Genomic DNA, 15314 nt, shown 5'->3' on the forward strand with positions numbered 1-15314 from the left:
AGAACTCTTTTCAATCATTTAAATTCCATTGAATAGAGAGCAATCCAAGTAAATCTCCCCCAAAATAGTCTCCTACTGGGGATCAACTCAGTGAATCAGTGCTGGACTGCAATCAAGACAATTTTATCATTTGCTGGATTTGGAGATAAAAATATGGACAGTACTGCTGCAAATGCTTAAAAACTTGACTTTCAAACACAAGATGTTGGAAATTCTCAGCAGGTCAAGTAGAATCTGTGCAGGCAGAAATAGAATTAATGTTTCAGGTTGGTAATCTTTCATCAGGAAAACTTAGAGATAAAACAAGTTTTAAGATGTAATGAAAATGGACAGGGCAGAAGAAAACAAAATGGAAAGGCAGGAGAGGTTACATGACAAAAGCAATGGAAGTGCAAGGTGAAAGAAGAGGGCAGTTGGACAAGTAAGCGAACAAAAGATTAGTCTGGAGAGTTAAAGTGCAAATGGACAGTGGAATCTAAATTAAACATTCTGCAAAAGATGATTTTCTGAAATTGTTGAACTTGGTGTTCAGTACAAGGACCATAAAATGCCCATTTGAAAGATGAGGTGTTTCTCAAAGCTGTGTTGGAACCGTGTAGAAAGCTGATATAAGGGTTGGAGTGAGACAAAATTGTGACATCCACTGATGTGTGTTGAGATGTAATAATTGTAAAGGCAGTCTGAAGTATTTGGTTGACTTGATGTGTTGCCTTTAGAAAGTTATCTGATGTAATCATGTGCATTATCTGGCTGAACATTGTGTATCAGTCATTTGCAATCAAGAGAAGAAGGTTTATTTCTCATAACTCTTAACGGTACAGAGATCATGTTCAAATAGACTTCTTCTTTACATGCAAAAAATGTGGATTAAGTATGTTTGCAAAATTCTGCAAGTATCCCACAGTCGCTTAAACCCTAACGTTGCATTTCTCTGAGGAGGCAGCAATGGCAAGAGCAACAAGAACAGAGTCCTGGAAGAAACAGTTGAGGAAGTGGTTTTCAGAATTTGTGATGGGGTACAGGGATCCCAGCAAGAGAGTGAGGTCCTGGACAAGGTGGCAGCAGCGGGGATAAGGTCCTGTAGGTCTTGGGAAATGTATGCTTATTCAAAGTTGTTGCAGTATGTGAATATACAGATCTGTGTGTGCACTATAATAGACAGTTCTGCTATAACGCAATAATTGTGTTCCTAAGAAACCATGTGTTATAAAAAGTTGCATTATAGTAGAACTGGTTGTGGTTGCCTTCAAAGTACAGATTTTCCCCCATCATGATCGCATTATAACCAATGCGGCCCGTCTACTGTAAGTAGTGTTCCCTAATCGATGAATCGTGTTATAACTAATTCGCCTTATGGAAAGGCACATTACAGCAGAACTACCTGTATTGATTTGTGGTAAGTCAAGAACATGAATGTCAGCAGGGAGGCTTGACACACATTAGACATGGTTTTCCAGCCATTTGTTTTAATTGCAAAAACTGTGTTCGATGTTTGCTGTTTTGCATGTTAATTTGTTAATCTGAAATAATTAAACCATCTTGAAAACTGAAACTGATATTAAAAGCACAGGTAATATATTGGTAAAAGCATATTTTGATATGGTGAGCTCCTTTAAAAAAATACACATTTTTTAAAAAGCTATTGTGTCCTCTAGTTTGAGAAGAGTTTTTGCACTCAAAGGCACTGCCAATGAGCTGTCCCAAGAATTTGACCTTAAAGAAAAAGGTGTTTGCATAATTTACACAGGTGTGATTAATCTTGTTTTTTTTAATTCTCTTTTGGATCTTTGATTCTAAAGCTCTTGTGGTAAAGGCTGTCTATGGAGATGTATTCCAAGTGTTGTAGGATGAGCAGTTTTTAACAATGTCTCTAATAAGTTTTGCAAGATTTCTTTGGAAGAGGACTGTTAACAAATTTTCCGCTTCATGGTGATGCCATATTGTCTATCCAGAGCCTTTATTGGTCACATCAAGCTTGGAAAGGAAGATGATAATCTTGAGTATTTCGCTGGTCGTGCAATTATGCAGCAAGCTGCATTACAGAGGGGAATGTGGGTAGTCTGAGTGATGAACTGGATGAATGGAATGTATTGTACTTTTTTAGTTTCTGATCACTTGAATTATGCAGCAAGTTTGAATAACGTATCAAGCAGATGGCAAGAGATGTGAAAGACAGTAAACTCCTTTAATCCAGGACACTTGGGACTTTATTGCTGGACTGCCAGATTTACCAGACTCTTGGATGTTGTCCCTATCAATACTTCAACACACTTTCAATTCACATTTAATAATAGTTTCCAAATAACCCAGTAAGTTTAAAAGGAGCACGTGAAACAAGGTAAGTTTCAAGGGAGTGTGGAAAACTACCTGGTGAGCCTGTTACCAAACTTTCCAGATTTCCAAATAGTCTGATTACTTGTTATTGGAACTTTAATGTTATTCTGAGTAAAAGGGGCCAAGCCACAGACCTGTGGAGATCGCTGCAGCCTAATGAGGGAAAATCCTGTGCAATGTTCATGATATTCTAATAATTCAAACCTTATAATGTAAACAACATGATTACTTCCTCAATTACGGGCCTCCTTACATTGATGAAAGCAGTTATTTTCCATCCTTACTAACTTAAAGAATTAATCATGTCTGTCTAGTGTCTTTTGACTAAAGGTTAATTTGGGGGGAAAAGGATATCTAAAGATTAATTCTTCTGCATCTAAAAGAAGAAAGCAATAGGTTTTGGGGTGTACTTATAAATTATGTAAAGATGAATCAAAAGAGAAATGTGACAGAATAGTGCCTGAAAATATGAAGATTTAAAATTGTTCGGTATCTTTGTGTAGAATGTAGTTGCAATATTGTATGTAACATTTAAGTGGCTGTAAAAAGGTAGTTCTGTGTAAAATAAATAGATGTTGGATTTACTTTCATCTATCAGAGCTATTTTTTAAAAAAGTTAGGGGGGGAAAAGAAAAGGAAAACTTGCCTTTCTAATTTGACCTCTCCATTAAGGCAGGTGTTAGAAGTTTAAAAACAACTGCTATTCAACAGAAACATTTGGCATTCAGCTTAATTCATCTTGGCATGTTGGATCAATTTCTGACAAAGAGTACGCCCTAATGAGATGGGTCAGCTTAAATACAGCATCATTTGCAGATAACTATCACAACTGTATCTAATCACAGATTAGCTGACATTAGTCAACTTCATATAAACAAATTTACAAAAATAAATTCTCTATCAACTACATATTCAAAGATTATACCATTATATATGTATATTATTCCATTATATATGTACCATTATATATTTTTTGAACCTGTCATGAGCAATGCTATCAGAGATGAACTTGTTTGAAAATGGCTGCATAACATTTTTAAATTCTTTGCATTTTTCCTTGAATATTATTTGTTTCTATCTGACCAGAAAATGTCTTTAAAATAGCTGCTTCAGAATTATCAAAAGTTTCTGGCTAAGGATTAAATTTCCTTGTTGATTTGAAGATGTGCTTTCATTTGTGAAAAATTCTTTTGATCACGTAACCTTAAATGAGCACTGTGTTGAAATGAAACCTTTGGCTGGATATAGTGTAATTATACTTTGTGCTGGTAAATTGAAAATTAGAATTGATGATAGAAAGGAATGAATTTACTTATCTTCCTAGGTAGAGGAAATTGGATTGAAAAATAGTTTGAAGGTGAAAGAAATTATTTTTAAAAAATGGCAAATAATATATGAGTATGCTTATTTGAGAAATCCGAAGGGTATTTCTTTCAGGCAATTATAAATCGTGCCACCAAAAAGTACCATCCAGCATCTTCCTGTACTTAATGGTGCTTTTACATGTCTAGTCATAAGCCTAACTTGAATGATTTTTTGTTTGTTAACCACAACTTTTGGCAATTGAGCAAAGGTGACCTGCACAAATATCACACTTTTATTTATGATTTGGCATTTTAATTAATTGCAATATGATTTCTATTTCTTTTGGTTTATATTACAAGTCAATGAGAAGACCTATTCATTTTTGTCTAGATGGTCCAGATGTAGTAGTTTGTCATATATTTACAAACCTATAAAATAGCAATAGCAGAGGTTGAAGTAGAATACTGAACAATCTAAAGTTTGAAACTGAAAGCGGATGTGCTTATTGACAGTGTATAAACTTATAGAAATTGGTGTTGCATAGAAGAACATAAATATTTTTGTGCCTAAATTCATGAATTCTAAAGTGAAGGCTCTGTTTCATCAAGGTGGTCTGTTCCTCTGTCCAATTTTTCTTTCACTACCATAGGTTTCTCTCTGTCCCTGATTTTAATATTGAATTCACCCATTCTAATATAATTTTTTTGGTCGTTTTCACAGGTAATTCTGCAACTCTTCAATCTGGTCATAATGATATTCAGTTGCATTGATTCATTCAGGTCCCACATGCCTGATTTTTCCCTATTGTGTCATGATCAGCATATTCATTCAACAACTTTCCATGTTTGTTTTAAACTTCATCAACCAAAGTCCAATCAATAGCAAATAAGTTGGATACTCTGCCACATCAAATCATGCCCCTGTATTTCTTGAGATATGGGGCAGAGAATCCAACTTTTTTTTTATTGTAGTTGGGTTATGCTTTCAATAGTAAGTGGGAAACTTTACTGTGCATCTGGCCATAATGTGGACATAGAATGAAAATGCTCTGATTCTTGGCACAGGCCTCATAGATGTAAAGAAGTTTTTCATTTCCATATTTTCTGTTGGTACTCAATAATGTTGTGTACTAAACATGGCAAGACTAATGTACATTTGCTGAACATTAATTTTTTTTGTTTAATCTGATAATAGGTGAAGCGTACATATTCGCATGGTACCTACAGGGCTGGTCCAATGCGACAGATCAGTTTGGTGGGAGCTGTGGATGAAGAAGTTGGGGACTATTTTCCAGAGTTTCTTGACAGACTGGAAGAGTCTCCTTTCTTAAAAGCAAGTATTTTTTAATTATAGGAATTTACAGATATTGACAACTGTTAGAAGAAATGTTCTGGACTGCATGTATGGGTGAATACAAAAACATAAGAAAATGGGAGTAAGCCCCCCAAACTTGCCCTGCCATTCATTATCTTCATGGCTGATCTGCCTCAGGCCTCATCTCTTCTGTGCTGACTTCTGATAGCCCTCACTTCCCTGATCCTTAAAATGTATCTACTTCCTATTTAAATATCCCCAATGATCTAACCTCCACAATCCTCAGGTGCCGAGAATTCTAGAACTCAACAATTCATGCACAAAACCTGTGGGACTAATATCCTTATTATTCTTCCAAGCAGTAGTCATAATCATTGTTCATTGAAGGGAAAGAAAACATTTGTTATTGAATAATGGCAAATGAAAAGTAACACTAAAACTGCATCCACATCTATTATGATCTGTTTAAAGCCCACTATTGCTATCTAGCTAATCTCTGTAATTACATATCTTTCTACAACTGCAAAATCAATTGGAACATAGACCATTGGAAATACTTGCCCAGGTATTTAAATTTCAAGCAATATCTAATCATTTAACGTATTTGTCAGTGTTGGAATAATGGGAGTTGACTTCTGAAAGCATGATAAGCTATAGGAGTATTGTTATCATTGCAAAAATGACTAAAATTTATGGTAATACATGTTGAAACTATGGTCTGGCATGTTTTGAATCTGTAGTACAGATCTGTACTAATTAATTTAGCTAAGGTCTAAAATTAAAAGTTAAGAACAGTTCTTGGAATCCTTATGTAACCCAGGGAGTGTCTATACTTAAAAAAAAAAGAACAGTCCTCTTCAGAGGAGGAAGGTGATCATGGGAGCATTTCCTGTGATCCTGGACCGTCAGGTCCCAAGGATGTCAGACTAGAGAGTTTCAACCTGTACTAGCATAATTTTAAAATAAAATGCAAATGCCCTAAATGGTTTAGTTTAGATTTCCACAAAACCTGTAACACATTTCTGGTAATTACTTTCAAGAAAACTTAACTTCTGTTAAGTATATTTTTCTCCTTGGCAAAAATTCTTCTTCCTTTCTATGGAAGAATGGTTTAGATTTATTTGCCTTCTGACTCAAAGATTGTATGTTATTGAAATGAAGAATCAAACCATTTCAAGTGGTTGCTTTGGTTACTCAGATTTGTCCCTTTTTATGTGAAGATTAATTTACTTATGATAGCTAATTACAGTTGTATCTTGAAATTCAATTGAAGAAATTTGGTTGATCTTTGTAATCCTAACCTGGAAAAATTTCAGTGGCAAGAAAGAGACATATGATAAAATTTTAAAAATAAGTTATTTCTTTTCTGTTAATAGCGTACATTACCATGGGGATCACTTTCTAGTCTCAAACTTAAGTGCCGTAAAGAAAGTGACGATGGTCCTATTATGTGGGTTCGTCCGGGAGAACAGGTGATCCCTATAGCAGACATGCCAAAATCACCTTTTAAACGACGGCGGTGAGTTCAATGTCTAGTGTATTATGTTAACCAAGGCTGTAATTTTGCCTTCCAGATGTTAAGTAATCTCTGCTCACCTGCAGTCATTTTCCCTTCAACTGTTTGTCGTAGGAATAAGATCTACAATCTTTGCATACCTTACTAAATCACTAATTTTCCTCAGTTTGTATAATACCAGAAATCTTATACTCCAGGTTTTAGGAGTTAATTAAGACTCTAGGGATCCTTTATATGTACCATGGAAATAAAAATAAAACCAGAAAATACTCAACAGGTCAAGAAGCATTTGTGGAGAGACACAAACTGAATTAACGTTTTGGGTAGATGAACTATCAACAGAACTGGAGCTACTAGATTTCAGTATTTAACTATGTGGCTGATAATATGGGGAGAATAAAAAATGGGATTAATGTAGGCTTAGTGTACATGTGTGGTTGATGGTGGGTGCGAACTCGATGAGCTGAAGGGCCTGCTTCTGCGCTGTAAGTCTCCGTGACTTTATCATTGTGTAAGTGTGAGAGTCTGTGAGCCTCTGCCTTGTATCTATCAAACCTGCCAGTTAAATCGAAGGTATGTTGATATTTTTGATGTTCCCAGACACTCAAAATTACTTGGGACCTATTAAGAGAGAAATAGTTTCAATACTTCAAATTATTAGCACAAAGTTTGTGAAGAATTAAATAAACGTGTACATAAAAAGAATTTAAAATTTTTAAACTTATTTCACTAATTCACATAGAAAGATTCTCTTAACCTTCTGGCAGGTGTTCATTTTAATAGGTTAGATGTGTTCGCACCAGGTTAATCTGATGTGGGTTCGGTGAGTAGATTTCCCACACAGAAATGGGAAATCTGCAGAGGTTTGCACTGCATTGTTGAACATCATGGGAAGTCCAACAGGGCAGTGCAGATGTCCCTCAGCCTTCTACTGAGGGAAGGCTACACAACAACCTCCAGTCAAGAATTTCCAAGTTACAGGAATTTTTGCTGGTATATCTCAGTTCAAGACTTGACCCAACATTTTCAAATATTCAAATTTCACTTAAATTTATGTCCTCTAGTCTGACTTCATTTCTTTCAGAATAATACTCTAGGATGATGTTTATCATTCCTTTTAAACAAGGAATTCCTTTATTACCTTCAAGGTTGTAGTCAACTCTGTTCTTTCCCCTCAGAGCATTTCTTTTAAAATTGAGGTTGTTCATACCTCCTTAATAGAATAACACACTCATCTGTTCATTTTCTGTATATAAGATTATGGTCATTAGATTTTTAAAATTTCAGAACTTGTATTGATGAATTGGTATTAAGGGAACTATGTTCTTGGACACTCTTAAGCAAAGGATTAGGTGAAGGAAGGCTGAGAGTTTGGGGACATAATGAAGTGACTTGCATCTGTGTCTGAGGAGTTTATTTTGTAAGGTATACCTTTTAATTTTCTGGGGAGTAAGAAGGTAGTGTTCAGCTGTCACTTTGGATTGCTGTAGTCCTTTGGGTGAAGGTACTCCCACAATGTTGTTGACTTGAAATTTAGGGTTTAAGTCTGAGGTGATGAAGAGAAGGCAATATATTTCCAAATCAAGATGGTATGTGACTTCAAGGGAACCTGCAGGTGGTGCTGTTCTGACACACTTTCTGCTCTTGTCCTTAATGGGAGAGGTTTTGGGTTTGGGTGATACTGCCAGTCTAGGCAAATAACTGCAATCCATTTTTTTTAGATGGCACCCACTGCAGTTATTTGCCTAGACTACTGGGGAATCAGGAGGAAAGTTATTCACCGCAGTATTTGTATGGCTGGTTCAGCTTAGCTGGTACTTGTATCAGGAGGTGCCTCTGTTGGATAAGTCCGGTTGTATGTTGGCATAAAATGCTTCAGTAACAGTTTGGCTATTGAGTGCTTTGCTTATAAAACAGAAAATTGGTTGGCTGTTAGGTATTAGGGAGTGAGGGAGGATTAAACTCATGGAAGAATTTGTGGGGGGGGGACGGACAAAAAAGAGATTGGTGTCATGGATACCTTCGTAAATGCTGAATAATAACTTGAGGAAAAGTATAGTTATTAGAAGTTTCTAAATGATGAAAAGCTGGAAAGATTAGAAGTCCCAAGAGGTTCCTTGTTGCTAAAGAACAAGAGGGTTCATGTTGATAAAGATTAAAATTTAATGAATAGTTATTCAAACTGATCAAAAAGGATAATTGAATACTGGCCATAATATTTGAGAGAATATAGTTACAGCCATACAAAGCCATAATTATGCCTAGAATATTTTGAGCAATTTGGGGAATTACAACCCGGAAAGAATGGAGAGAATGCATTGGAGGCTTGCTTTGGGCTCGAAGTTAAATTATCACCAGAGAATGCACAAACTAGTGTTGATATGAATTAAGAGTTAATTCAGTTAGATAAAAACTATTGCATCAGAATCTATTACAGTATTGAGTTAAATAGAAGCTATTACTGAGGCTGGAAAATCTGGGACTTGGGGTCATGGCTGAAAAATTAGAACAAGTCCTTTCAAGAGTGAAGATAGGAAACAATTCCATGAATAAAATTTAGTATACATTTGGCACGCTTCCATGAATAGATGCTAGTTCAATTATTAATTTTAAATTTGTGTTTGACAGACTTGGGTTAATCAGAGATATTAAGTGATAAAGAACAAAGGTAGCTGAAGAGAGTTAGGTCCAGTATATACATAAATAGCTGCCTAGTGTTCTAATGTAAGTGATGCGAATAATTCACTGTAGTGCTTTCTTATTAAAAAGATTGACAAGATTTTAAAGAGTAACAGATTCTGAAATATTGAATGCATGTTTAAGGATTTTCCATATGAACGGATGTGTCCTAGTCATGAAAGGTAGGGTAAAAAATTGGTGATGCTCGGTTCTGAATAGCTTTTATATTCCTTAATTTAATAACTATGAAAATCAATATTGTGCACAGCCAGCATGACATGAGTTTCTGATGCACAAGAACAAGCCAAAATTGTTTATCTGGGGAGTTACAGTAATTATAATTATGTTTACTGCAACACAGTTTGAATTGTTTAAAATATTGGAATTATTTTATTCACATCTCAGAATCCCTATAGTCCTGCATTCAAACAGCTCATCTTCTTCAATTTTGCTGAATTTTAGTCATAGCATTTCCAAACAAATTAATTTGAAGATCATGCAATTACATGAGATTACATGATGCATTGATATTCTTATGATGGAACATATATACAAGTGCTAATGGTGAAGTGAGGTGAGGCACAATTATTAAGCAGGAAATCCCAAGGTTAGTATTACTGAGATTAACAGCTCAGTTCAGAAGTCTGGATATGATTGATCTTGTGGGGTGCTTCAGTAGGAATGAAACCTAAATTGATGTGCAAACTGCTAGAATTCTGGATCCTGGAATCACTGGGATTCCCTGAACAACAAATATCTTGTTTACTTGCTATACTTCTAATTAATTCATCTGCAGAAAATCAGGACAAGTAATTTGCCTTTGGGGAAAATATTTCGCATTGGATTAGATTCAACACACCCTTTGCCAGTTTCTGTATTATCTGTTCCAACAATAGCTAGGTAGATCTGATGCACCTTGCACTGTGAGCATGGGTTCAACAGTTTCACTTGACAAATGTGAGCTTGTAATGACATTATGTAATTGTATATATTTAACAACCACACTGAGGAGAGCTTTGGTCTTGCAGGCTGTGAACAATACTGTATTTGATTTGATGCATGCATCAAAATTTCATTGCTTATGCTAGTTATATTTGGAATTTCTTCCGTAATTTGGTGGATACCATGCTAAATTATTTGTTTAAGATGTAATAAAACTTAATATTTTGTGTTAATTCAGACCTCTGAATTGCAGACAAAATGTAGAGGGTCTTCTTACAGAGCTTTGGCTCATAATGGTCAGATATCTGACTTTGAAAAACATACTCACTTGTGTCATTAGGATTCTTATGAGCAATTACAAGAAGAGAGGTGCAATGTATAAGACATCTGAATCTTTAGTTTTTTCTTGCCATAACAACATTTATTAGTTTGGAATTTGACCTCTTATTTGCAGAGAATTCAATAATACTGCTGATATTGGTGTACTGATGCTGCTTATTGAGGCTGGGTACGATGTGTTGTTGCTTCACATTTATGTAGATCAGGTAGATTGCCAAGATTTGCCTTATTGATAAATGCATCTATTGCTTGCTGAAGTTGTTCACGTAAGAAAAAACTGTACAGGTGAGTGGCAAAAATTCACAAGACAAGCAATAATTCACAATTGAGTATTTTGTGCACATTTAGCATTAGTACTGGTTCACTGCAAAAAAAAATATACTATAGCTATCAGCTGTTGCTGCTTGTCAAAATGAGAGTAAGGTGTCATGAATGGTTATACTTTGTTATCTTTAGAATGGTATATATATTTCTGGATATGTCTATATCACTGTTTCTATAGAGATCTGCTGTTGGATGACAGAAGTGAAAAGGGTTATTTTGTTTTACAAAAACATGACCACATAATCTTCTTGTAGAGCTGGTTTCCACAACATTAAAATGCTCATGATTGAAGATAAATTGGCTTAACTATTTTGTGTAATGTCTCAGCTCAATGTTATTTGAGCATTCAAATGAAGACTTAAATTGATTTATCGCTTCTTAAAATTTTGGGATGTTCCAATCTCCTTTCCAGACAATTGAATTAGTATGACCATTAATTTAATGGAGGAAATGTGGTATTTTGTTCATCCAAAGGAAACATCAATATAATACTGTCCAGAAGTACAATTTATTAATATAAATAGAAGGGTAAGTGTGGGGACACAAGGGAATATGAACCCTTCTTCAAAATGGTGGCACTGTATTTTTAGCCTGAATCTCCTTTAACTTCTCAACCAGAAGGTGGCATTTTCAACAGTGTACCACTTCAATATTGTGTTGGATTATTGATCCAGATCATAAAATTATATTACAGATGGAAAGAAGTAAAATAAAATGCCATAATGCAGCTTGGTAATATAGACTATATACTGTACACCTTCCTCCTGTACACTGACCTTGAAGATGGAAGAAGTGAATAAAATAATTCAAATTTCTCATGATAGGCTTCTTTATAATCTGATTTAATGTCCTGTGTAAGTGAAATTATTTATTGGCATACATATGGACAAGAGGCATTTACAGATTCATTCATGATATGTTCAACCCATCAAAACATCAGTGATTTGTTGTATCTTAAGAAGGAAATGATTGGTAAAAGTTTTTTTTGCACAGGTCATAGACTGCATTATTTCTAGCATCTTATGGTGTACACATTTCATGCAAGTGCTCCACTTCAAAATGCAAGAACAATCTTCCTTGGTGTATTATTGCTATCAAAACGTCATAATGCAATTGAATTATTTTACTAATTTTTTCCATTGTAGATAAGACATAGAAAGCAAAGCCAAGACTGTATTGCAGTAGCATTGTTGTTACTGAAACTGATAATATCCAAAAATATAGTGTACCTTAATTCTAGATCAAGCACTGCAAAACCTTAACTTTCTTTAAAATGGTGAATCATATTTTGAACACTTAAACACTTTATGTCATTGCCAAAATACTTAACCTTTTATTAACACTGATTATATTTAGAGAGTGTTATGTTAGTTATTCGGTTGACGTGTTCTGTTCCAACAGAAAATCCCTAGCTTCCCTGGAGCAATTAAGCAAATAGTCCACATTCAGCACTTTAGCTCCAAGTAATTGCAGTTGTTCCATGCACTTCAGGGAAGGATATGAATTGTAGCCATCTTTACTTAATGTTGTAAAGATGACATTTTGCCCACCTAGAGAATGTAATCCAGCTTTTTAAACCGTACACTATAAATTGCTTTTGTTTTATGAGACTACAAGTGAGTTATGTGCACATCTGAATTTTCACCCTCAAAGGATTATGTTTGGAGAGAAATGGTTTCAAATATAGTAATGTACCTTCTTGCAGAATAACTGCAAATGAATAGTATAGACCACTTGGTATCAGAAACAAGAGACTGCAGATGCTTGAATCTGGAGCAACAAACAATGTGCTGGAGGAACTCAGCAGGTCATGCTGCATCTGTAGGAAGAAAGAAATTTCTTGCCACTCCCCTTCTCTCTGTGCTGGCCATCTTGCCTGCCCACTCTCAGCCCTGATGCAGGATTTCGACCCGAAACGTGAACAATTTCTTTCATCCCACAGATGCTGCATGACCTGCAGAGTTCCTCCAGCACATTGTTTGATGCTCCATTTTATCATCAGCATCACTGGGGGGAAAAAAGGGACAAGGCTAGAAAATATACTGCATACAGTTAAAATGGCCATCTTTTGTCTTGTACTGTATATAGGTTTAGCACTAATTTTATCTGATTAACAAATGCTGACTTGCCAGTAATAAATTGCTGACTTGTTAATCTTCTTTCCTGCCTTTGATTTCCCTGGTATTTGAAGACCTGCACTTTGTACTTACTTTGCAAATGACAAAATCTACTAACTGAGTAAAAATAGAAACTGAACTTAAGCCAAACTTTGCATTTAAATTTTTATCCATTTCCTTTAGAACTACCAATGAAATAAAAAATCTACAGTATCTACCTCGTGCAAGTGAACCACGTGAAATGCTCTTTGAGGATAGGACTCGAGCCCATGCAGATCATATTGGACAAGGATTTGAGCGCCAGACTACAGCAGCTGTTGGAGTGTTGAAAGCTGTACAGTGTGGAGATTGGTATGTGAATTTGATTGGCTTGTACTATGTGCTGCTAATTATAAAGATTGAAGAAAAATCTATCTGTCCTTAGTTACTGATTTTAAAGCTGAGGCTTTTATGCCCATCTTTAATATTACTTGAAACTTTATGAAGTTTGAGAACATTTTAAATGTTAAAGGTGAGAATGTTGGTAGTAAACTTCCTTACTTTGGAAAGGATGTATGGCATCATTTTTTTTGCATGCATGTCAAATTTGATCTGCATGTTACATGGACAAACTGTTCATGCATTGCTGCTGGCCATTCTAATATTTGAATTTCTCTTTTTATTTAGCACTTCTTCCTTTTTCACCATGTAGTAAATGTAACGCTTTTCTGAAAACTAAAACTAGTTGCATTGCTTTGTCACTATTTAGTCACAAAGTCCTTACCTTGAATGTAATTTGGGAAACTAATATTATGCTTTTTCTCTAATTCTGTTTGGTCCTGGAAGGAAAAATTGCACTGAAGGTTTAAGGAGGGGCATTTGAATATTTTTTTGTGAAGTGTGAATTAATGAAGATGGGAGTTACCCTCAGTGGGTGAAGTGCACTATAAAAGTGATACTGTGCTGTGAAACCTAGTGACAGCCCTATGCTTAAACTCTGATCTATATTGAGAAGCAGGCATTTCAATTGCATTTGACATTCCTAGACTAATTAGAGCTATGGGTAGGAGAGATATAATCTACATTTATCAAAATGGCAGTATTTTTCAAGTTGAAATTTCAATTTTATACTCTTATTTCTCAACTTACCATTAGAATTATTTCTGCCTACATTACTTGTATTGTTTCACCACTCTATATTTCTCATATTTCTTTACATCACAGAAGAACCCTGTTTACCCCATGCATTCTACATTAGCTCTTGGCTCACTCCTATCATTCCATTTCCCCCAGTTACCTTCCTGCAGCCTATTCCTTCTATTAACTGCCCCCAGTTATTTCCCTGTAACCTATTCTCTCTAACTACCCCTAATTCTACCAGACACCTACACAAGGGACAATTTACAGTAGGTAGTTAACCTGCCAGCTCACTCACCCTTGAGTGATGAACTCGGAACTTTGGAGAAAGCCACGTGGAGACAGAGAACTTGCAAACTCCACACATATAAAGCCAGAGATCAGGATCAAGCTCTGGTTGCTGGACCTATGCAGCAGGAGAATTAACTGCTGTGCTACTGTGCTGCCCAAATTCTGTAAATTCCCATAAAATGTGCTTTGGGAAGAGTTGACAATAGCATGTATTGCCTGGATGGCAGGTGGGGGGGGGGGTGCTGGGGGCGGGTGGTGTGGCCAGAAAATCATGGTTTAAACTGCTTCAGCCTTGGGGGGTGGGGGGACGGTAACAATTGTTCCATATTAAATCCATATTTCCATATGACATAGAAGGAAGCTGCTTCGGCTTATCATCTATGCCAGCTCACAGAGCAAATCCCACTTCCTCAACTAATTTTTTTCCTTGCAACTTTTTAGAACATAGAACAGTATAATACAGTACGGGCCCTTGGGCCCACGATCAATCTGACCCTTCCCTCCTACACAGCCCATAACCCTCCATTTTTCTTACATCCATGTGCCTATCTAAGAGTCTTTTAAATGTCTCTATTGTATCAGCTTCTACCACCAGCCCCAGCAGTGCATTCCAGGCATACACCACTCTTTTTTTAAAAGAAAACCTACCTCTGACATCTCCCCTAAACTTTCCTCCACTTGCCTTAAATGGATGTCCTCTGGTACTGGCCATTCCTGCCCTGGGAAAAGGGTGCTGGCTGTCCACTCTATCTATGACTTTCATAATCTTGTACAGCCCTATCAAGTCACCTCTCATCATTCTGTGCTCCAAAGAGAAAAGCCCTAGCTCATGCAACATTTCCTCATAAGACATGCTCTATAATCCAGGCAGCATCCTGGTAAATCTCCTCTGCCCCCTAAAGCTTCCATGTGCTTCCTACAATGAGGCAACCAGAACTGAATACAATACTCTGTGAGTGTGGTCTAACCAGAGTTTTAGAGAGCAGCAACGTTACCTCGTGGCTCTTGAACTCAGTCCCCCAACTAATGAAGGCCAG

The 15314-nt window shown here is 36.1% G+C and overlaps 1 protein-coding gene across 3 annotated transcripts in view; it reads left to right on the forward strand.

Annotated features, from left to right (window-relative positions):
* Positions 1 to 15314, forward strand: part of LOC127580419 (lysine-specific demethylase RSBN1L-like) — a 46241-nt gene that overhangs the window by 24786 nt on the left and 6141 nt on the right. For all 3 annotated transcript variants that reach the window (XM_052033874.1, XM_052033873.1, XM_052033876.1), the window contains 3 exons: positions 4834 to 4971; positions 6330 to 6472; positions 13054 to 13221. In XM_052033874.1, coding sequence (XP_051889834.1) covers positions 4834 to 4971; positions 6330 to 6472; positions 13054 to 13221 — 449 coding nt within the window. The remainder of the gene's footprint in view (positions 1 to 4833; positions 4972 to 6329; positions 6473 to 13053; positions 13222 to 15314) is intronic.

This window comes from Pristis pectinata, chromosome 19, assembly GCF_009764475.1.
Source record: "Pristis pectinata isolate sPriPec2 chromosome 19, sPriPec2.1.pri, whole genome shotgun sequence".
NCBI classification, from domain to species: domain Eukaryota; kingdom Metazoa; phylum Chordata; class Chondrichthyes; order Rhinopristiformes; family Pristidae; genus Pristis; species Pristis pectinata.